Source organism: Rhipicephalus microplus, chromosome 3 (genome assembly GCF_043290135.1).
Source record: "Rhipicephalus microplus isolate Deutch F79 chromosome 3, USDA_Rmic, whole genome shotgun sequence".
NCBI classification, from domain to species: Eukaryota; Metazoa; Arthropoda; class Arachnida; order Ixodida; family Ixodidae; genus Rhipicephalus; species Rhipicephalus microplus.
Window position 1 is genome coordinate 4,353,023 of NC_134702.1, and position 22,701 is coordinate 4,375,723.

The following is a 22,701-nucleotide window of genomic DNA, read 5'->3' on the forward strand; positions in this document are numbered from 1 at the left end:
ATATATAATTAGGACGGCCACTGTTTCTTGCTAATACCTCTAAATCAGGGTCACACTAGCAGGACTACTACTACTACTACTACTACTACTACTACTACTACTACTACTACTACTACTACTACTACTACTACTACTACTACTACTACTACTACTACTACTACTACTACTACTACTACTACTACTTCTACTACTACTACTACTACTACTACTACTAATAATAATAATAATAATAATAATAATAATAATAATAATAATAATAATAAGCACAAGCTTTAAATAACATGAAATAGCAGGTACTCATACTGTGCTAAGACTGGCACTATAGTTAAAAGGAAGAAAAATAAGATGGATGCACAGGTAAACACATGTGACGAATCTTAACAGAAAATAATGCATGGCGGAGACAAGGAGGAAATATAACCCACTGAGACAACAGAAGCAACCCACTTCTGTTGCTCGGGAAAGCATAGATGAGGCTATAACACACTGGTTTTTCTCCCGTTTTCTGCAACTCCAAGGAATTGGATGAATATATACAGTCGAGCCCACTTATAACAAGCCTGAGCCTGACACGGCATCCGTTAGCTGTATCCCGAAGTTCATAGTCAATGAAACACAGCTTTTAAAAAAGTTGCGAATGAAAACATAAAATTGTTTGCCCCGAAAAGTTTGTGACGCATGTGTTTCGAAGAGCGAAAGCGATAATGGCAGTCTCGAGTTTATTTTGAACGGCAGCATGCTCATCGCCAAGGCCCGTGGCATAAGCTGCATGAGGCACTGACTCCAAAATTTCGTCGTTCTCGCAACCGATTTCTTCAAATCCCTCTTAATGCATACTTTATTCACAATGCCCTAATCCATGCACGGTTCCGCGGTGTCGGCATCATCATCGGCCGTAATGAAACCATCGCAGCAGATATCCCACCCACTCTCCCATGTCGGAGTTGACAACACTCTGCCACAAATCGCCGCCGCAGTGGTCCTGTTCGGAAGTTTCAGGCTCGGCGTCGGGCCCAACGTCAACGAAGTGGGTGCCGTGCATGTAACCATCACCACCGCCCACGAAATGTTCACTATCTCTTAAGCTGAACACCAGGACGCCCGAAGCGGCAAGGTGGCTGCCAGCTGGTCAACAGCTACAAGCAAGCACTCTGCAACGCGGCACCTAACGTGCCGATGATGCCCAAGCCAAGCGGCTACACTTTCAGTGTTTTCTTGAGTGGCAGGAAAAAGCGTGCAAGACCTCCTGTATGCCATCTTTGACCACACGCACACCAAGAGTGAGCAAGACGCGCAACACTGCATACATTCCAGAACGCGTGGAATAGCTCTGGGCCCATTTCTAGTCATAAAACTAAACTAATTCGAGCCAGCATGACTGGCGTCACGGAGCGGTGAAGACGAGCAAAGGGTTTGTGATCAAGAGAGAAGAGCAGATTTGCGAGAGAAGGGCAAGGAGTTGCGATAGAGGGAAGAGATGGGAGGATACAGAGGGAAGGAGGCAGGTCGGGTAGCTTGCTTGTAAGGTTCGTGAAACGCGCCACTCACGCGTAGAAAAACTTTAAAAGAGTGCCTGTATGCCCAGAGATCTAAAAAAGTCATCTGAATCATTGTGCGCGCGGTGTTCAAAAAATTGGCGGCCGTGGTAAAAAAAAAAACGTTGATTGCACCATGGGGTTTGCGTGGCCTCACCAACTTGGATATTTCACAATTCGTTCCGTGCAAATTAACAGCTGTTTTTACTCTTCCGCACGTGTGCGGAGGGCATGCTGAGCAGAGTGCGAAGTGAGCGAGAACAGGTCCTAAACACGAAACCAATCGCGAATTATCAAAGTCGGCGGGGTAGCGTACGCACGTGCACTGAAATGATACAATAAAATGCGACGCAGACGATCGGATACAGTCAGTGGCCGACAATGTAGGCAAATGGTCTGGTCACTCCAGGCCGGCGACGCCAATGACAGTAGCAGCGGTCGAAAACTGAGGGGAGACCGGTTTTCGAAAGATCGGTGGCAGTGTGAAAAGATTGGCCTTGTCTGGTGATGCAGGGTGCTCAGAGTAGTGGGGGGACAAAGGACTGGAGGGGTGCGTAGCAAAAAGCGGTCGGGGAGAGCAGCAACTAGAGAAGCGCGGAGACAGAATCGGGGTTTAATAATAAGAATGTATGGGCATGATGTCTGATTTGGTCAACGAAAGTAATTTCCCGGGAAGTCGGCAGAGCGCCGACTCCGTTCGCTGTAACTGATCAGCGGCGCTCGGAGACCTTTGTTGTAAGTGCAATTTTGTGTCATTGAAACAATGTATGTTTTCACAGTCACGTGGATATTGTCTGTTTTAAGCAAAAGTTCTTTATAAATGGAGTCATTATATGTGGGCTCGGCTGTAGAGCTGTATCTTCTACGAATGATTCACTACCGAGAATTTTTTTTTTTATTCACCCACTACTCAGCCAATCCCCACACAGGAAAACAATAACATTAGCAACCAAACATGCGAGTGGCTGGACAAAAGGATGAGATCACACATCTCATTGTAGAAAGTGAGCGAAAAGACACACTCGGTTATATATGCATCAGCATTCTGTCCATACTATTTTTAAACAGTGGGGATTTACTGTCTGAAATGCCAGCAATCTGTTGTGGTGCAGATCTAAATCTATGCACACAGGCCTCAATCATTTTCGAATTCATTGAATATAAGATGGTTGAGTCTTAAAAAATAAAATTTCTGGTAGTGATGCATGTGCGTCTTTATTTTCCGAGGGCATGAGTGCCAAGATAGCCACATGCACCTCTATTACTGTTACTGCTTTCTCAAACGAAAGAAGCACTAGAAAGTGGTTGGGAACAGCTGTTTTATAGTACGAAGCATATGCAAAGAAAGATGCTTTAAAGAGTTGGCTCGCGATGACCTCACGCATAGTGTGCTGTCGCCACTGTAAAGAAAAAGCTCCATTGTACTCACGGTGGCTGCTCAAGCCGTAAGGAGGGAGCGAGTGCGCTCCTCTAGACTAACCTTGACTAAACAGAGCTTGGTCCATTACGCTAAGGCTTTTACAAACAATAACTTACCCAAATCTACTGTTAATTAACAATATCTTGCTCAAGTTCTCTATTCCTATAGCCAAAATTAATGCCACGACGCCATAGGTCTTGCTCATAAGCTCTGGTGTTGCTCCGTGTTACGCAGCGACAAGGAAAACACTGAAGAACAGTGGGATGCAGCTCTACATAGTTCGATATTAGAGGGACAATTATGGGCAGTCCAGTGGGCCCGTGAAGTGGTTGAAAGGCTATGTCATTAAGTCCCAACAAGAAAGCGACCCGCTTCGGGCTTAGTGTGACCTATTGGACTTAAAAGTTCTTTCATCCATCATCCGTCCATACTGCTGCAGTTGAAAACTCTCGATGCAGAAATAGCTGTGACATAGAGCATTACAAGTTCATCTGATCCAGCAAGCAGGGCATATTAATGATGTCTAACTATGAAGCTGTGTGACCCAAATTGCAGGGGTGGAAATGCTGCGCCAATCTGACTTGCTGTGCGAGATAGCAAAATTATGTTTTAAAAATTTCTACGCACTTTCCAGAGAAAGTACTGCAAGATTATACACTACAGATAGTACGCTTCTTATTGCAACACTAAACAGAAAAGCAGTGAAGGATGGTAGACAGTCCCTTTAAACCCCGGATATTATTATTGAAATTCCGCATCCATATCAAAGGTCTTATTCAGATCATGCATGAATCTTGTGCCGCATGAACACAATGCATGATTCTTGTTAAGGTAGCGTTTGTGTGCATACCTTATTATGCGACTCTATGTGTGTTTTAAAATCAAAGCTGTTAGGCAAACTATAAAGACGACAGTGCTGTGGAAAAAAAAACTCGCAGCACGATTGCCAAGCAACCCCTTGGCGAATGGGCTGTGCTCAACGGTTGCTCAGCAATGGTGCTGTGAGCTTTTTGTCTTAAAATGGAAAAAAAATAAAAATTGGTGTCACTGGCGTAGCGATGACTACAATAGCAACAATTTGTAATGTTGTAATGGTGATGCTGCACGTGCTCTTTTTTTCTATTTTTGTTACTGCACCATTACGCGTGAAATGCTGCCTTGCACAAACCGTGTTTACACGACTGGGGACTGTCTATATAATCATAGAACTTTCCCATGAGATTATGCATGCGTACAACACATACATTACAGTTTGTTCTAGAGCTTATGTGGCTGCTAGCGATAACTCTGGAATCTTCGATGGCACAAGTATAAATGCCACTGCACTTTGCTGCATGGCAGATAATCGACAGCCAATGCTCTATGCTCGATGCTATCAGTCTAGAGGGTGTATTGCTTGCAGAGTGACGTTTCGTTTTCCGAGCACAGATTAGCCCAAATAAAAAGTTCACTCATGAAAACAGCGGCTGCTGCCTTCGTCGAATTCACGACCCTGTGACAATACGAGAGCTGACAGCTAACTCTTTTGGATCTGACATCGTGACACTCACAACTACAAAACGCTGGTGTAAAAAATTAAGAACATCCGCTCCAGGGAGAAGTGCTCTTACCGCACAATCTCTTCTCGTTGAGAGCGCACCACTTAGAACGGTGTGCTGATGCTTGCCGATATTGCGCGCACCAGCTATCACAACCGCACCCTTCATTAGAATTAAAGTTCATGGCTGCTGCTCGAGCCATCTCCCTCCCACGTCTTTTCATGCTCATTCAAGACGGGTGGCGTATCTCCTCACTGCTTGAGCATTTGATGGTAGTTCTAGCACGCAGTGAGATGCTAGCGCGTGTGCCCTTCGAGGGACAGAGATCACCATTTCATTTCATTTCTGCTTGAAGTGCGCTCATCATCCCACTTTGCACAATTTTACGCACAGGTCAAACATACGATGAGCGGGGAATGGTACCAACTAGTAGATTACGCGGAACATGGCGGCGACGACGAAAACCCATTGAGTGTCCATGTAATTCCTATCATAATAAAAAAGTTTCACTCAATTGTCTATCAATGGCACGGCGAGTGCATCTAAATTTCTTCGTGGTTCTCATGTCGGCTGTGGCACTTGAATGACCGGAACATCAGTTTTTTAGATTTATTTTTAAGGAGTCTCATGGGTTTAGTATGAGGATAACTTTAATAATATAGTAGCTCATCTTTAGTCTTGAGTTACTGTTCATGTTGGATGTGGTGTTTTAATCACTTTTTGAACATAGCAGCTTTTTAACTTAAACTTTTTTTCATTCTTTTGAGGTCGAGTAGCTGTTCAGAACGCCACTTATGTTTTTTCTTTGAGTTGCTGCGCTTTCACCTTTGATGTAAGGTTTAATATATATGCACTTGGGGTAGATATGGTCACTTGATCAGCATTGCATGTTTAAAAAACCACTGAAATGTTCTGTGTTTACCAGAAAGCACAAATTCTAATTAACAGTGATGTGTGGCCTGAGAAATTGCTACAAAACACACCTTTGCTGCTCCAGAGTTGCTCCAAACCCCCTTTTTACTGCACCAAAGCTGCTCCAAAAATGAATTATTCCTGCTGGTCCGATACAATTGTTTATTGAGTTGCATTATTCCTGCTCCCAAAGCTGCTCCAAAAGACTGAAGCCCGCTTCCACCCCTAAAATTGAGAAAAATCCTTTACCTTGTGTGTGGTACTCGCAGTTGTCTTTAAAGTGACAAATAATTGTATCAACTGGCTATCAACAAATTTATATGTGCGACCAAGAGAAGAATGTTCATCATTCCCAACAATCTATGAGAATGCAAGGTGTGTAAGTTCTGCCATGGCTGTAATTACACATGATGCTGGAGAACTCCTACTGCAGGATTTGACTTGTGTTTTGTAGGGAGCATGATGTTCACTAAGAACAATATGCAAATCTGTCTTTCCTTGATGATACTGCCTCTTCAACAATACAGAATTATAAAGCTCTGACGCTTCAAAGCTTTTCGCTTCAATCCTAGGCAATATACTAAAACAAATGTTGTTTAATGTAATCTTTGGAAAGAGTACAGATATAAAATGTTGTGCTTTGTCTATTAGCCCTCTTGCTGGCTGCTCTCAGTTTGGGTCCTACCTATCACTTTTGCTTCCTTATTTTTCTTTTCTCTGTGCACTCAAGTTATACTTTCAAGGCTTGACAGAGGTGTCTAGGACAAGCGAGATGTGTTACCAACCACCCATTTAATACTATCGCTGTCTCTCTAGAAGGGTATAGTGCCTTCTGCTTGCTAATGTCTTGTGGTGATTAAGAGTGGCCATCGTGACTGTTGTAATGCTGCTGCTGATATCATGACATCAAATCCGCCTCAGTGTGTGAACTACTTATGCAAAATTGTAGGTCTCCTGCTGCGGGTAGCGGACAAAATCTTTCGCTTGCACGTTCTCAGGGCAGCAGCAATGCTTATGCATCAAGAATGTTTTCTATTTGTGTAAAAAAAAAAGTTACTGTCGCTATGTGGAAAGTTTATCCTTTTATTATGATAGAAGGTATATATAATTTTTTTTTTTGTTATACTTCAAAATTCAGGATTTGAAATGCCTTCCCCTTGTTTCCAGCCATGTGGGAAGTGGAGACTACTTCGTGCACTTCGGGACAAGCAACAAGTGACCTTCAGCAAAGCAGCTGTTCTCCCATTAGTGGTATTTTTTTCTCAGTCATCACACTAGAGCAAGATTGCTTTATTTAGTCAAGGGAAAAGAAAGCACATTTTTCCTGGGCTAGAAATGCAACACCATTGTCTTATTTCGCTTGCTTAATTTTTGCACATGTGTTTTTTTTTTCTTGCCAAGGAGCCATTTTTGCAGAGGCAGCCGATTTTCCGTCATTCACTCTAGTCTCCTGTGCCATCTTGTTTTGGAGCAAGCAGCATTGTGTGTGTGATCATCCTTTTGTCCTCGAGTGGATGACAGTGTGCTGCAAGATCACAAAGAAGAAAGCTCCATTCGGAGAACAGCCTTAGAATCTGTGCTTCATCTATGCATTTCAGTGATATCCCAACATGGAGTGCATTTAGTTGACTCATCGCAGAATCACTGCTCTTTCATTTTAATTCACTGTACCTTCTTTTTCTCCAAGATAAGCCAGTTTTCTCGTTTGGTGGCAATGCCTCTTGCATAAACTGGCATGTCACATTTGCAGCCACATTGTTTTTAGCAGCGTAGTGTGAGCACAATTTGCTTTTGTGCATAGCATTTGTGCCAAATTTTTGTTTGCAGGAACCTAAACCGGTGAATTCTTTTTTCAGCCTCATCTTTTAACATTTCTTCACTTGGTTTACTTACTGACAGGATGAAAAAAAACAACATAGTTTTGTGTGGTCCCATGCAGTTCAGAGCAAGTGCCAAGATGGGTACAGTCAGAAGAAGAGAATGTATAAAATGGCTTATTTATGACGACATACTTTTCTACATTTTTTATGCGAGCCTGCTGTATGTAGTGTGCGTGAATAGAATGCAATCAATCAAAGGCAGCAAATCTGTTATTTTGGTTTGTGACACATGATTTAAGTGCAAGCTAATTTCACCACTAAATTATACCATTCAGCTGCAGTCAAGGTTCTCATTTTCTGTCAACATCTGTCTTTTGAATGGTTCATGTCGCTTGTTTTTTATTTAGTATGGGATTGAGTATTTTGCTATGACAAGTGATTCAGGTAAAACATTACCACGAGAGTGTACATATTCAGGGTGTTGACTGCAGCTTTGGTGGTGCGACCACTGCCATTTACAACTTTTAAATTTTGTTCTTTTTGTTTGAATGTGCCACGCTGCCTATTTCTAGGTGTCAACAGCAGCTGCACTTACTTTGTTGCGCCTAGTTTCACTGCTCTGAAGCTGCAATAAAGCTGATGTTTGTTAATGTTTGAGTTTGTGCAGCGTCAGTTGCAAACGTTGTCTTATTGCATTTTTTGTTTTCTTGTGATCAGTGTCCTCTTTTTTATGCAAACCCTGTCCCATGCTTGACTGCATTGTGCAATGTCATGCACACGCAAGCACGTGACAAGAAGCAAGTTTTAACTCATCCACTGTGAAGCTTACTGCAGAAGCAGCTCAAACCTCTACACTGTCAACAATAGGTGCTTGGCAAGCTAATTGGTTTATTGCAATGCATGTAACAGCGCACAAAGCTGAAAAGAATGACTACAGTGAATGAGTGTAAAGCACTTTATGATGCTCTAAACACCCTGCATCTGCTTCCTAATAGAAAGCAGCGCGGGCGATTCGGGGTAGAAAGATCGACAGGACATTGCGCTACACCAATTTTTGGCGAGCGGTTACACAATTAATGCTCTACGCCTGGAGTCTCCACTCAGCTGCAGCCGTGAAATATGTCTCCATGTTAGAGCGGCAAAAGCATCTGGCATCGACATGGTATCTCATAAGCATTTGGTACAGCTACCTCAGAAGGCACCACTAAAACAGCTGCAAGTTTTTCATAAATATAAATTTTGCCAATGTGTACAATACCCCATGTCAGCACTACATCTCCTGCGGAGCATTTCTTTACCAGGGAATGCAGCAAGGCCTTTATAAAAATTGTTCTGCTTGAACAATCTTTATGTACCAAGGGTGAAACACATCCATATGTGCACTGTGCAAGTATGCGTGCATAGCCTAGTGATTAAGGCACTAACCTTTGGAGTATAGGGCATGGGTTCTTAACCCAGCCCCGCCGTTAAAGGGGTGCTAAAACACTTTTTCAAGTAACCATGGAATGAATATACTAAAATAGCTAATCGCATCATGAATTCACAAGGCCACAAAAATTTTAAGAATATGTTCAGTACGAGCAGAGTTACAAGGATTTGTCGCACACTAAGTCGCATTCTCTCTTCTCTCGTCCCGATGAAAGCGCTGGAAGCTAAGCAGGAATGCATGACATGGGCAAATAAAACACGTCACATGCATTTCGTAACCTTGAGCACTTTTTTTTTCGAATACGCGACTTTTCCAGTGTGATCGCGCACGCACGCGTGAACTCTGCTATTCCTGTAACGACCGAGCATGCCATGCTCAAATTAGTCAATGGCTGATAGATGGCCTTCTACGCGCGATTTTTGAGCATCTCCCGTCTTTTCTGGAGAGAAGAGGAAGTAACTTTTATCTGACTGATAATTTATTATGAATTCCAGGCCACGTGCTGCACTATAATATTTGGCTCTCGTGTTCTTGGGAGCCTCTACTACTAATCAGCAGTGTTTTTGATCAGCAGTGCTTTCTTCTGTGCGTCAATCCGAGTGCATCGACAAACACTTCGCCCCACTTATCATCATTCACTCTGTGGATATGCTGTGATCTTTTTAACATTCTCGTATTTCTTTTGAATGAATGAATGAAACCAGATTTCTTTTATATTGTAATGTGCCAAAGGTACAGTGGTTGTAAAAGAGGGTACTATAGAAGGAGAGCAATGGTCCTCAATACCTGACAGTCCCACAATTCGTGGGATGGGTGCTCGCCCCAGAAAGTAGTAAAATAAAATAGGCAACATCGAATTGGCTACATGAAAAACTCTGTGGGAAACGTACCAACATGCACTCAATAAAAGATAGGCAGAGCAGTATTATTGGCAATGTTTGATGACAGTTTGCAGATTAGGCATTCATGCTTGGGTAAAATTGGGGCCAACAAGAATATTGAAATTACTTGTGCGACAAACTTGTGACGTTAAAAGGGTTATACTATGCCTGTCCTGCAGAAAAGTGGCAGGAGAAGATGGTATAACGTATGAATTTCTCAGGGATGGAGGAACTTCACAAGCAAAACTGTATAGATCAGTTGGAGAAATGCCAGCATTAACAACCGAGGGAGATGTACAGTGACTGAAGAATTGCCAGCTTGTGTTAAGCATTATGCTAAATAATTATGCTAAATAATTATGAACAGGGTGAGAGAAACACTTAGCTTCACTTAACCCAGAGAGCAAAGACTACATGGTGCTGGACAAGTCGGTGAATACTTGACAGTTTAGTGCTAGAAAAGATGAGAGGCACTAGGACAAAAAGCAAGCATTTCTAGATGGGTTTAACCTATGATGGATCACCGCTATATGATCAATCAGATTACTGAAAAATCAGCTAGTTACAATAAACCCCCTGATATGGCTTTCGTAAACCATGAAAAGGCATTTCACTCTGTAGAAATTTCAGCTGTCATGGAGGCATTGCATTCTCATGCAATACCCGAGACCTTACCCAACATCTGCAAAGAATACCACAGATGCCTTGCTTCTTCACAAGAGAAGCAGGAAAATATTAATTGAGGCTTCTCAACCACAATCTCTGCATTGTTCACTGCATGCTTGGAAAAGTTGCTATTCATGGTTCAGACTTGATTGGAAAGAGATAGGAATAGTGATAAAGACAAAATATCTCGACCATATGTTGTTCACAAATTATTCAGCAATACTGGTGGGAAATTTCAACAAGTAAGGAACTTGTCATGGAAAATGTTTAATAGTCTTTAAGATAAATAGGCAGAAGTGGGGGTCATTTCAATAGTCTGGCAATAGAAGAATCAGCTCAGCTGATTTGCAACAGCTACCTCTAAAAATCTGTTACTGAAGAATAAGCGGGGACTGAAGTGCATGTTGCAGAAATGTTCAAATCACGACCAAATACTTAACTTTTTTTTAAACGAAAAGTGCACAATCATAGTGCCCTGGCAGGACAGCAAGATATTATTTCGGTGCTTGTTGAAGCTTGTTGCACACAGACGCTTGTTGAAAAAAAAAAAAAAAAAAAACTTAAGAACTCGCTCTTGGTCCTGTCAAAAATAGGAATTATCTAATGACATCAGACTCTTGTTAATTGACACCATTCTTATATATAAGCACAACTACACAAATGAGGGAATAGCAAACAACATTAACCGTGCAACAGATGTATTTAACCTGCTGAATTTCTTCAATAGAGGAGTGGTGCCATTCCCTATTCTTGACACACTTTTCAACTGCTGGACAATTCGAACTTTGTTTGCAAGGAGCAGAAAACAAAAATAAAAAATCGGCAGCTCCCACGTATCACAGGAATCAACGTTGTGAGAAGCATGCGGAGGAAAGATGAGTGTTATAATTAGGGGACACATTACAAAACAGCACTACAGATGTATAAAAATAATGCATGCACAGGCGCGTGTTAAATAGCCTCAAATGTTTTGTATGACCAGTTGTGTACAGTTGCGTAATGATGCCAACAGCAACATGAATATTAGCAACAACAGAAGCAGTACGCCGAGATGTAGCGCTTGTGCTCACAAGGATGATAGGCCTGCATACGGCTACATAAATTGATTTAAGTGCATGGTGCTCAACGACAATTGACGTTAACCCGACTGATCGCTGTGTCATAGGAGTACATATGTGACTTCTATAAATTTGAATAGTAAGCATTGCAATCACATGGACGTTTCACCAACAATACACCTGAATAGTGTATGTTTCGAAACCAGAATCGAGGTCTGGCATGGCTCTGTGGTAAATACTTGCCTGCCACGCAGAATACTGGGGTTCGATTCCTGCTGCACCCAGATGTTTATTGTGGATGGCATTTTGTGCAAAAAACAAACAAAAATACCAGGTTTGCACAGTAGGCGCAGCACAGTCGCAGTGAAAGCCAGAAGAGCAGCCTTTCAGAGCCTTTTCAAAACACTCATTGGATAACTACTTCAAACACACTTGCTTGGTGCCCACTAGGGCATTAATAATAAACTTTTGGGTAGTAGGCTGGTATTCGCTATGCTATTTTTCATCATTCTTTGAAGAAGCGCGGTATCTGCTAAACACTTGCTAGGAATTTTGTGCCAATTGTCCATGCAGTGGCTGACAACGATGAGAAATTATGGCTGAGGTGGCTATGCGCCACAGTTAATAGAGAAACAAGAACAAGCTTTTGTAATGGGCTAGAGCACTGACCGGCCCACTCGTTACAGTAATCGCATTGTGCGACGACTGGTTGTTCTTTCGCTGTTGTAAAATGCCTTGTAAGTCTTGTTGTAAATGCCTTGTTGTAAATGCTTTGCGATTGCTTTCCCGACATCTTGCCTGCCTAAGGCAAGTTTGACAACAAGTCACAAGCACCGGCGTAACTCAGTGGTAGAATATTGGGCTGTCACCCAGCGAACCCAAGTTCAAGCCACACTGTGTCATTGGTGCAAGGTTTCTTTTCTAATTTCGCGCGATGTGGTTATGGACACCGGCGGCGGTGATGGCGGCGGACAACATGCAACAGCTTTCGCTCTAAACAGGAGACAGTTTGTGCCTGCCTGTGCACTCTTCCTTGTCCGTTCTTTTTCGCAAAATGCCATCCTCAATAGAATACCAACTCGCCCAATGCTTGGTTCTTCTAAACAAATGTGTTATTCTTTGTATTCATCGGGCCAACGCTGCCGATGCCAGCTTTTTTTTCTTAAAGACATCACATTACTGCTACCAATGTCTGCTCTCACAATTCCTGCGCAGATATAAACTGCCAATCACCTGTGGCACATACCCGCATACATGTGAGCAGGTGTGTGCCACATGTCTGGGGTAAAGCCTTTGACGATGTACACAACGGGGTTGTGACATTAATATTGTCATGACCAGCGAGTCGTATTCGTCAAACCATCTTGCCCTCCCATACTAATTCTGGTTTACCCCAAGTTAAGGTGGTGACCACGAGAGCACCCAGGCCTAGGCAGCTAGACAGACAGACAGACAGATACGTGTCTGCAGAACACAAAATGCTTCGCATTTAGAACAGCCTGCACACTATAAAAACTTGCAATACCCTTAAAGGCATGGGACAAACCATACGCACAGACCATGGCACCCAAATTTTTATTTTCCCCCTTCCATCAGATTCCCCCCCCCCCCTTTTTTTTTCCTGCAACCCACAGTGAAAAGTCATGTGAGTCAAATGGGTAAGAAGCTGGTAGTTCTGGTGCGAAACATATGACTGTGACTGCTTTGTGAAGATTTGCAGCTTGTGCAATAGTTTCATGCAAAATAAAAACAGTACTTGCAGATTCATTCTGTGAATAGAAGTGTGTTGTTGTGGTAGGCCCTTGTTTATTTTTTATTTGATTACCTCTATAATGTGACGTTCCAATAGTTTTTCCTTTACTAACATATGAGGCACAGGCTTCGAGGCTTACGAAGAAACTCGAGGAGATGTTAAAGACTGCGTTGTAATATGGAATAAAAAATAAGAGACAACAATGAAACACAACTAAGAGACAACAATGCAATGCTTGCACGAAAAGGCAAGTGTTTACAATGCTTTGCTAAGACGACACGATGGTGGCACCTACTTACTGCCTTGCGTTCTACACGTTATCACCTCCGAGACGGGCGCACATGCTGCGTGCTTCATTTTTCAAGATGACTGCCAGATAGCACTCATATTTCACGTGTGATGCGCCTCGATGCGCTCGTTCGCCTCCGCTGCACGCATCAAGGCACTATAATGCAGTGCCTCCAGAATACCATTCACCCTTTTTCTTGTGCAGAATATAAAAAAAAACGTTCTGTTCACTCTCTCCACACGCAAGACTATTGTCTTTCGACAACATTTGCAGTGAAACATGCAGATATGGGCCAATTTTTTTTTCTTTTGTATATCCATTTTCAGCCCTATTTGACACTCTCTTGCTTAACTCTCCAATAATTTTTTTAAGTCCACCACAGCCAGAACTTAAGAGCACAATGTAATCTGAAAACCACAAATTGCCACAATATTTTTCATCTTCTCCTCAACTGACCGCTCATAGCCAATGCAAAAGATTGGCCAAGTAGCAGCTGAATTTTTTCAGTATTCGCTTTAGTAGATTACTCGTACAAGCTAGAATTAACAAATATGAAGAATTTAAGTATTAATAATTTGCAATGCAATATTTAAAAGATTGAGTACTTAGCTAGATATTCTTTTACTGTCCGATGAATCCCTCTATTTATGGCGAAGAAAACATTCCTGCGACATTCGCCCAGAGTAGAGGCACCAAAAGAAAGAATAACTGATTCTGCTACTTGCAGACCAATATTTCAAAGAGGCGGTACCATATAAATCTTTCTCTCTTCAATGACGTGAACCAGCGACAGAATATACATGAATCACTGGTTTCCTCCCAGGCCCAGAAAGGAAGGCATTAGGTTCAATGCAGGTAAAAATTGAGGGCGGTAACACGGCAACAAAATTTAGTCACAGCCTCTTACATTATTCTCGACTTCAATAAATCGCTCCACCAGAGAAATAAGAGGTGCTGATATTCTGGAGAAGCTGTCAATACAAGGTCTGATAAGCTTTTTCTGAATGTCAGTAAGCGGAATCTTACAATTGTGATGTGTGCTGTCCACAGAAAAACACAAATTATTGACGCCAAAAGCGCAACCTTCGCTTAAGAATCAGTCCTTTTGTTCAACAATAAACCTTTGTGACCTGGTGTCCAAATTAAAAAATATATTGAAGGTGAGCGGGAACTAGTAGTTGAAAGAGCTTCAGCGTAGGCATTTCACCAGATGCCGAAAGAGAAGAGCACACAGATAATGAGTCAGTGACAATTGCAGCGATTCCTGTAATTCTTGTGAGGTTTATATATAAACTATTGAGTCCGTATTTCCAGGCAATAGAATTCTTTTTGTTATATAGGCAGGAAATTGAATAATGCTTGATTGTTTTTCATCTAGATAGGTAGCCAAAGTGATTCTTATCACATTCCTTTTTCGTGTGTGACACAGTACATTTAAATATTGCCACAATGAATTGATAATCTTACAATTTTGTAGACTCTGATTTCGTATCAGACTTTTTCAAGTGACTTTTTTTCTACTGTAGTCACGCGTACACTGTTCCCCTATCGGCTAGGTGGAGCACTTTTGGTTGAGACCGACGCAATCACAAAGTGTTTTTCGATATTTATAAAACCGAGAGAACCCGTTTTTTAATGTTTCTAAAATCGAGAGGACGTTGTTACCGAGGTCTTCGTTTCTACTAGTGGATACTACCTAAATATGAGAGCACTATCAGTCTTAAAACTTTTTATAATTAACCACTGTTTTTGCTTTTTTTTTAATTGATGTTATTGGACAACCTATTTTAATGTACACATGAAGGTGACCACTGTTTAAAGCAAAATAAACTGTTCTCCAGGACTTCAGCAGAACACTTGTGCTACAAAACGTCAGATCTATTGCTGATCATGCACGACCGCCAACAAACAGAGGCAGCTTCATAATTAGGAAGGTGAAATTTTTATGTGTAATCCAGTCCTGCAGAAGAGCACCAGACGAGTCTGTTTTGAATCCTCATTAAGCATGATCAGAGTTGAAGTTACCGGTAAGAATCATTTAATTTTTGCAACGAGGTAGAACACCGTCTAACTGTTGTGTATTGTGCACACCCGAGAGAAAATATGCGTTTATAATAGAAAAATGTCTGCATCCTGGCATGCTGAGGTCTATTGCCAAAATTACGCCGTCCGAGGACAATAACTGACAAGCGAGGCTCACTGTGTGATAAAATTGATATTAGTATTATACACTACCCCCTAGTGAAAGACAACCAAACCAACCAAAATGCCTAAAAATTTTTATTAGGAGAAGTAGGCCAGGTTTCTTGTAATGTTATTATGTCTGTTAATTATTCTTCTTCTTTCTCCTCAATCTAGGAATTGTTTAATACTTTTTTCCCCAACAAGCAATGAATTAGTATAGTGAGATTGTATCTCCTTTTTGACAGACCCTTTTTTTGAGTGGGCTTTGTCTATCCAGAACAAATATTAACAGGGGAGCATACTCATGTGGAGTAAATACACCGAAGAATAAGCCCAAGGTTAAAAATGGGGTGATATGCACACTGTAGACCTAACCCAACCTAGAATCATGAAGGGCCTCCGTCACTAGAGCAGAAAGTGCAAGTTATTGCGTTTTGCCACTTTTAACTTATGAGGCCTGCAGAATAACATAGATATTCAAGAAGAAGGTAAGGAAAACCCAGTGTGCAATGCAACTCAGACAGACAGGAAGCCAGCGGAGTAGATCGGGGATCAAAGAGAAGAAGCCGACACCCAAGCTAAAAAAAGAAAGGACTTGGGCATGTCTTGTCGCTAGGCAGGTGGTTGGGAAAAATGTCAGAATGGGTACCACATGATGCGGCCGAGGGTGACAATGATTTAGGTGCCACTAATAATTAAGAAATGTGGAGTCATCAAGTAGAACGGGCCAGTGCAGGACTGCTGGAGGCCATTGGGAGAGGCCTCAGTCCTGCTTTGGATGTAGGATGTTGACTAGATATATACGAGAAAGAAACAGGCACTTAAAAGAGCTATATTGTAGTTATGCCTTCTGCTCAATACCACATGCACCTTATCAGCCACCACTCGTGGCCAGTTGATGGTGGAGACTGTGACCGACTAGGAACCGAATGCAAAAAGGCATTAGCATGGCAAAAGGCATCACTGCAAAATAGCGGCCAAAAGTGGTGCTTTGAGGATAGGAAATTTTACTTCAATTAATCACGGCTCAGTGTTGGTTGCAAAAGGAGGCTAGCGAAAGAGGAGAGCAGAAAAGAGTGGTTGCCGTCTCAAGTTATGAGTAGACACGATATATAAAAAAAACAGTGGACACTTGGCAGCATAAAGAATCGAACTCCTTTATTGGAGGTGGATGCTTAGTGCAGTGAAGGGTTCTAAGCAAAGTAGCATTTCTGTACTCTTGTCTCATTTACACACCAATGTGGCTGACACTACTTGTTATCAAGCATATCCATTAAAAGTTTCTCCACCTTTCCCCTTCCGGAGAGAGCACGGGCCTTCCCTTGAAACTTTCCATGCTTCAAGAAACCTTTGCCGTCTAGCAGTTCGCATACCTTGGGTCCAGTAGTAGCCACTATGTTTTCTGGGCCAGACACCAGAAACTGTCCACTGCCTTTCTCATCACCACAAGTGAGGAAGAGCAAGACATCTTTGTCTGATAGCTCGTTCGCAAATATTGCCATGAACTCGGCATCTGCTTCTCGCCTATGAAATGTATAGAATGCCGACAGGGGTTCCTGCTGCTTCACAAGTTTCGCTTCAGCGACGGCCAAGTCCCGCAGTGCAGTGAGCAAGTTTTTGTTGGCGAGCTTCAGGGATTTGCTAAGCTTCTCAGCCATCGATGCGTGATCATCGGGGCCACATTTTAGCACGGAAGTTATCACTTTCTCTCGCGAAACTGTTTTGTCCAGGTACTGCAAGATCCTGTTTCCGACTAGAAAGTAAAGATTCGTTTTTTTCTGCTTGCCCTTTTCCGTGTACAGCAACTTTATCATTTGCAGATGCGCCAGGTTGGAGACGTGGGTCCCACAACAAGTGTTCGAGTCCACGCCTTCGATGGTCACCACTCGAATTACATCTCCGCCTCCGTCTGGCAGCTTCAACCTGGTTCGAACAGACTGCAGCGCGTCCGACCCAGCTTCGTAAAGATTAGTGTGCACCGGAAGGCCCTGCCGTATTTTCTCGTTCACTAATGATTCCAAATTTCGCAGGTCTTCTTCTTTGACTCCCATCGGAGCATCTAGTTCAATAAAGCTCACTTCTTCACCCAAGTTCCATGACGTCGTCAGAAAATCGAAATGTTGTTCAGCCAGTGCAGTTATCAGGTGTTGGCCGGAATGTTGCTGCATGTGGTCGTAACGGCGCTTCCAGTCCACGCTCATCTCCACCTCTGCGCCAACCGCAATGGCCGAGCACACGACGTGGACCGCTTCTCCGGCTCTGCGAAAGACACGCAACACAGGCACATCGCCCACCAGTCCACGATCGTCGGGCTGCCCTCCTCCCTCGGGAAATAACACGGTGTCTTCGAACACCACTTCGTAAACATCCCCCGCGGATTCGTCAACAACTGGGTTGCAGGCAACTACACGTGTTTTGAAGCTCCTAAGATAGCTGTCCCTTTGACATGCGAAGATCATTATGGAGGGTTGTCTTGTCAGCAAGCGGCAGTTCAACAAACGTGATCAACGTGTCGAGATCCCAACCAAATAGGGAACACCGAAGAATCGATGACAGTCCTTGCGCTTGCCCACAACTTTGGTCAACGAGGCGTTGCTTTGGTGTACCAAGATGTATGTACTAGATGGGATATTATAGGTGTTCTGTGGGGATATCTTCCCACAGAGTAATGGGAGAGCCTGGGAGAGCTGTGGTCGCTCTTGTGATGAACGTCACCATCGAACGGTGTGCTCGGCGCGCGTAATTTAAATTTGCATTGCGACCCTTCCTGCAGTTTGTGAGTAAAATAGTCTGGAAGCACAATCAGCACGATTGCAAAATAAAGCTGCTTCTGCGCCGTCTGTGACCCGGCTCGTCTGCATGCTTGCTTGTTTGGATCGAATAAGGGGTTTGCTGTGAAGAGTGCACACTTTACCAATATTTACAATCATGAAAAAAGGAACGACTATAAATAATAGAAAGGAAGCTTTTCTTCCTTCAAGTTTATAGTACAGACTTCCTCCATGCTAAACAAGATATTAGGGTACCATGAAGAAAGAAAATTAATTTTCCTCTCTCTATGTAGGGCATAAAGTGAAGGAAACTTTATGGTGTAGGGTACCACGCATACGTGTATAGTGCCTAGAATATTCTAGGCACTATAATACGTGGATTACCGCGTTCATCGAAGTTCTTGGATAGTTTTGGCTGCGTATGGACTGAAGCTTTGGCTAGAGACGTCAGAATAAGTGCTGTGGAAATATTGCTGGTCGTCTAGAAAAGCGGCGCGGCAACGATTTTTATGGTTCCTTGACTCGTAACTTGAGAAACCCTTATGTGATTAAGAGGCATTTCTTTGCTCTTGCCCATCAACAGTTCTCTCCACTCTTATCTCGTCGAGTGGTGTGGTGGTGCTTCACATCTGAGCACTTGTGTGGCCACTTGACGCATCTTGCGCCTGCTGGTTGCGCTGAACGTTACTAGATCCTTGGTTGCGCTTGCTTGGTTGAGACCGCTGAGCCATCCAACGATGGAAGGTGACAATGGGCATCGCTGGTAATGTTATTTCTGTGTAACACTTACGCGAGCGCAAGTGGTGCGAATGCTGATTTGTTTTTCTGAAGACAGGTCACCATTTATACCCATTCATGTAATTCGAATGAGAAAAAAAAAAAAAAAGGAAACGGTACTTCCGTAGGGTGCAGTATATAATCGAGTTGGACGACATTCCGAACAATGCTCTTTCTGCTATCCTTTCGCACCCATCTCCATTTATTCGGCAGCAAAATTCGTCTGTCTTATGTAAGCGAAAATTTGGAGCCCGTATGCGCCGCGCAATTCACGCCTACTTCTCTCCAATCGGAACTACAGGCGGCAAACTCCCGTTAAGGTTTCTGTAGTGGCGGCTGCATTTTCGATGGAGGCGAAAATGCTGTAGGCTCGTGTCCTCAGATTTGGGTGCACGTTAAAGAACCCCAGGTGGTCGAAGTTTCTGGAGCCCTCCACTACAACGTCTCTCATTATCATATGTTGGTTTTGGGACGTTAAACTCCACATATCCTCAAGGTTTCTGGACTGAGAAAGACTTGAACAAACCCTGGGGAATAACCCGGTTACAAACTCCGCAAGGAAGCCCGTACAGTTAGGCATTCACGAAAAAAACGACGAGTGCACACAAATGCTTTTTTCTTTTGTGGGCAGTGATGTTTCGTACCAGTGTTGCGTACTACGTCGAAAAATTAATGAGAACTCCCTGTTAGGGCATTTTTCCCTGCATGTGCTGACAGAATTCCCAGCATATTTCCCTTGTAGTATATGAGCACCCCTTCGCGCACACAATCAAATGCATGTGCGTGACATGTTTGCGACTATTAAAATCAAGACTAGCGCCTTTGATCCTGCTCAACAACAAAAGCATGATTTTCTTAACTCGTGTGCTGTAAGTACTACATCACAAGCAGTGGTCACCGAGCCCACACCAGCAGTGAATTAGAAGATGCTTCACGTAAATATCAGACTAATCTCATGGGCTATGCTTGCATGCTGCATGCACCAGAACAGATTGCAAAGCTGAAGGTGCACTCTGACTGCAATAAATTGGTTTGCATAGGTGAATTTAACATTTTTGAAATTTCCTGCAATATTGCAAAGATTCCCTTTCATCCAAAATGATGGGTGAAAATTCCCTGAAAAAAAGAAAAATTCTCTGCGCGAACATCCCTGCTTGCGAGTGCCTATCTGCGCTGGGACTTGGTGGCTCCACAACCTCGTCAGTTGCGGTGGCTACGTTTGTGGACGCAACTTGTTTATTATGCCTGCCATGTCAATTTGTGGCCGAAAGAGAGCTCGGTGTATCACTGTTGTGTATCTCTTTCATGCATTGAACGCCATTTTTGGCGGGAAACAGATTATATTGAAAAAATGGCCAACTCTCGCCAAAAATGATTTTCCCTCAAGAAAAAAAAAAGGCAATTTCAGTTAAAAAACTATGAGGTGGTCACCATGCAATAAGGTTGTAGTGGTCACTTTCGGTGAAAGGTTGCTGAACAGTGCTTCTTTCCCCACAGGATCAAAGAGGCACTGTATGAGTGCACATCCATCTCATTTTTTAGGGCGCTTGTGTGTATCTTTCAAAACAAATTCATTAGTGATATAAAATAAAATGTAATGCCATCCTTGTAAGGCCTTTCGTGTTATAGTGGTCACGCCAGGTGATCACCAACTTCAGCAACACGGTGGTCAGTATTTGGAATCAGTACAGCTTTCCATTTCTAGATTATTTGGTATTAGAAACTCATGTGACATAACGTCAGATGCCAACAACATAATAAAGACAGTACATACTAAGGGTGCTTCATTGCCCCGCCGTGGTGGTCTAGTGGCTAAGGTGCTGCTGACCCGCAGGTCGCGAGATCGAATCCCGGCTGCGACGGCTCTATTTCCAATGGAGGTGGAAATGTTGTAGGCCCGTGTGCTCAAATTTGCGTGCACGTTAAAGAACCTCAGGTGGTCGAAACTTCCGGAGCCCTCCACTGCGGCGTCTCTCATAATCATATGGTGGTTTTGGGATGTTAAACCTCACATATCAATCAATGATTGATTGATTGATTTGTGGGGTTTAACGTCCCAAAACCACCATATGATTATGAGAGACACGTAGATGAGGGCTCCAGAAATTTCCACATATCAATCAAAGGGTGCCTCATTGCATTATTTCATGTTGGCAGACGGAAGACGATCTGCTGGACAACGCATAAGGTCCTTGTTTCGCTAAAGGGGCAAAGGCAATCGATTCATGAAAGTTTCAACGTCGAGAATGTATTTGTGGGGTTCTGGGAGGCGGCTGGCTAGAAACCTCTTAAGGATGATCCCAATGCCCAAGGTACACGTCTTTACTCGTTCATGCCTTGGCCGCGACTGCCTGTCAGTGGCCGCCGAGCACGAGCTGTGAGAACTCGAGCATTAATCAATCTTTTATTCTACTATTGGCGCGCCTGCAGACGCCGCTCCCATAATGCGTATCGCTGACCTTCTAGGACCCTTCAATGACCATCAATTTTATTGACATGGCACTCTGCACTGACCGAGTCCACGCACCTCCTCATTTCTGTATTCCTTAGTGTTGGCTACTCATACAATGTGGTCTCCTTTTTTTTATTTGTTACTGTGTATTCAAATCAACTTGTGAGAATGCCATAGCAGAACCTAATTATTTTTATTAGTACTTCACTCACTTCTGTCTAAAGGTGTACTTACATCAGCATGTGAGCCACATGCCACGTCGATCTCCTTCACTATCAACATAATAAAGAAAGCACATACTTATATATCCATAAAAATGTCTCTGGTCCACCTTCTAGCGCACCTTGAGAACGATGGCAGCCGGAAGAAAGCAAACGTAACATGCCAAATTGAATTTTATATGAAGTAATGTCCCTGTCAAATGCTTTAAGAAATGTGCCATTTAAAGTCCGGCACATGGGACTGACGTGTTTAAAGAAGAAAAAGAATGAAGAAAAGGCGGTTACTAAGTGTGACCACCATGCTGGAAAGAGGTGTAGGGGGCAACGATTGCCATCCAAATGAAAGGAGTGCTTCTCTGTTAATAAACCGGCTTATCACTGACGATATCACAACTGCCCAATGATAAATTGACCCTTCTCCATTATTAATATGTCTTGACTTCATCTCAATGTGCTGCATATGACTGTGACTGATCACATTGGTGTCAGCGCTACTTTGTTTGACGTGTAGGGTTGCAGAACAAACATCGAAAGTATTACTTTTTTTTTTTTCAGAATGAATGCGACCAAAAAATAATTGTGCACTCATTTGGATCTTATAAAGTAAAGTAGCAAATTGGGCTTGTTGGAACATACTCATCATGATTAGTGCAAAAAACAAAGATACCAGATCAAAAAGAACTGCTCGACACTACGGTCTTATGATTATATTCTTTTTATGTGAAAAATGCACTATTTCATTTTTTTGCTATTTAATATTTAGGGCCTTAAAATTGAGGTATGCGAATATGACAGATTTGTAGACACTGGATCATAACTTCTGTCTGAAGGGAATAATGAATGAATACCCTAAAAGAGATGAAGACTAGGGCTGCACATTTGCTTGTTAACAAGCTGTGTGAAGTGCTCGGGCTGTTTTTTTTTTTCGTGTGCTCAGATAAGACAGTAAATTACACCACCTCCCGCTACCTGCTCAATTTTAACGCGCCCTTGCA

General features: G+C 42.8%; 3 protein-coding genes across 36 annotated transcripts in view; 2 read left to right on the top strand and 1 right to left on the bottom strand.

The window, feature by feature from the left end:
- trol (terribly reduced optic lobes) overlaps window positions 1-7,155 on the top strand; it is a 531,158-nt gene extending 524,003 nt beyond the window's left edge. For 32 of the 33 annotated variants that reach the window (XM_075888764.1, XM_075888744.1, XM_075888745.1 and 29 more), the window contains one exon: window positions 6,573-7,155. In XM_075888764.1, the coding sequence (XP_075744879.1) occupies window positions 6,573-6,624 (52 nt within the window). In that variant the 3' untranslated portion in view covers window positions 6,625-7,155. The remainder of the gene's footprint in view (window positions 1-6,572) is intronic. The other variant, XM_075888778.1, reaches the window with a different exon arrangement.
- A 9,471-nt stretch (window positions 7,156-16,626) lies between these two features.
- LOC119183889 (alanyl-tRNA editing protein Aarsd1-B) lies at window positions 16,627-18,302 on the bottom strand. Its single transcript, XM_037433807.2, has one exon. It carries the CDS (start codon window positions 17,942-17,944, stop codon window positions 16,736-16,738), a length of 1,209 nt encoding a protein of 402 aa, XP_037289704.1. The 5' UTR covers window positions 17,945-18,302; the 3' UTR covers window positions 16,627-16,735.
- Window positions 18,303-18,754: 452 nt separating this feature from the next.
- Window positions 18,755-22,701, top strand: part of LOC119183856 (selenocysteine lyase) — a 47,767-nt gene continuing 43,820 nt past the window's right edge. The window contains exon 1 of one of the 2 annotated variants that reach the window (XM_037433802.2): window positions 18,755-19,019. In XM_037433802.2, coding sequence (XP_037289699.2) covers window positions 18,994-19,019 — 26 coding nt within the window. In that variant the 5' untranslated portion in view covers window positions 18,755-18,993. The remainder of the gene's footprint in view (window positions 19,020-22,701) is intronic. The other variant, XM_037433803.2, reaches the window with a different exon arrangement.

What these genes read in the sequence shown, in the direction of transcription:
- LOC119183889 (XM_037433807.2), bottom strand. Translation starts at nt 17,944, where the DNA reads ATGATCTTCGCATGTCAAAGGGACAGCTATCTTAGGAGCTTCAAAACA.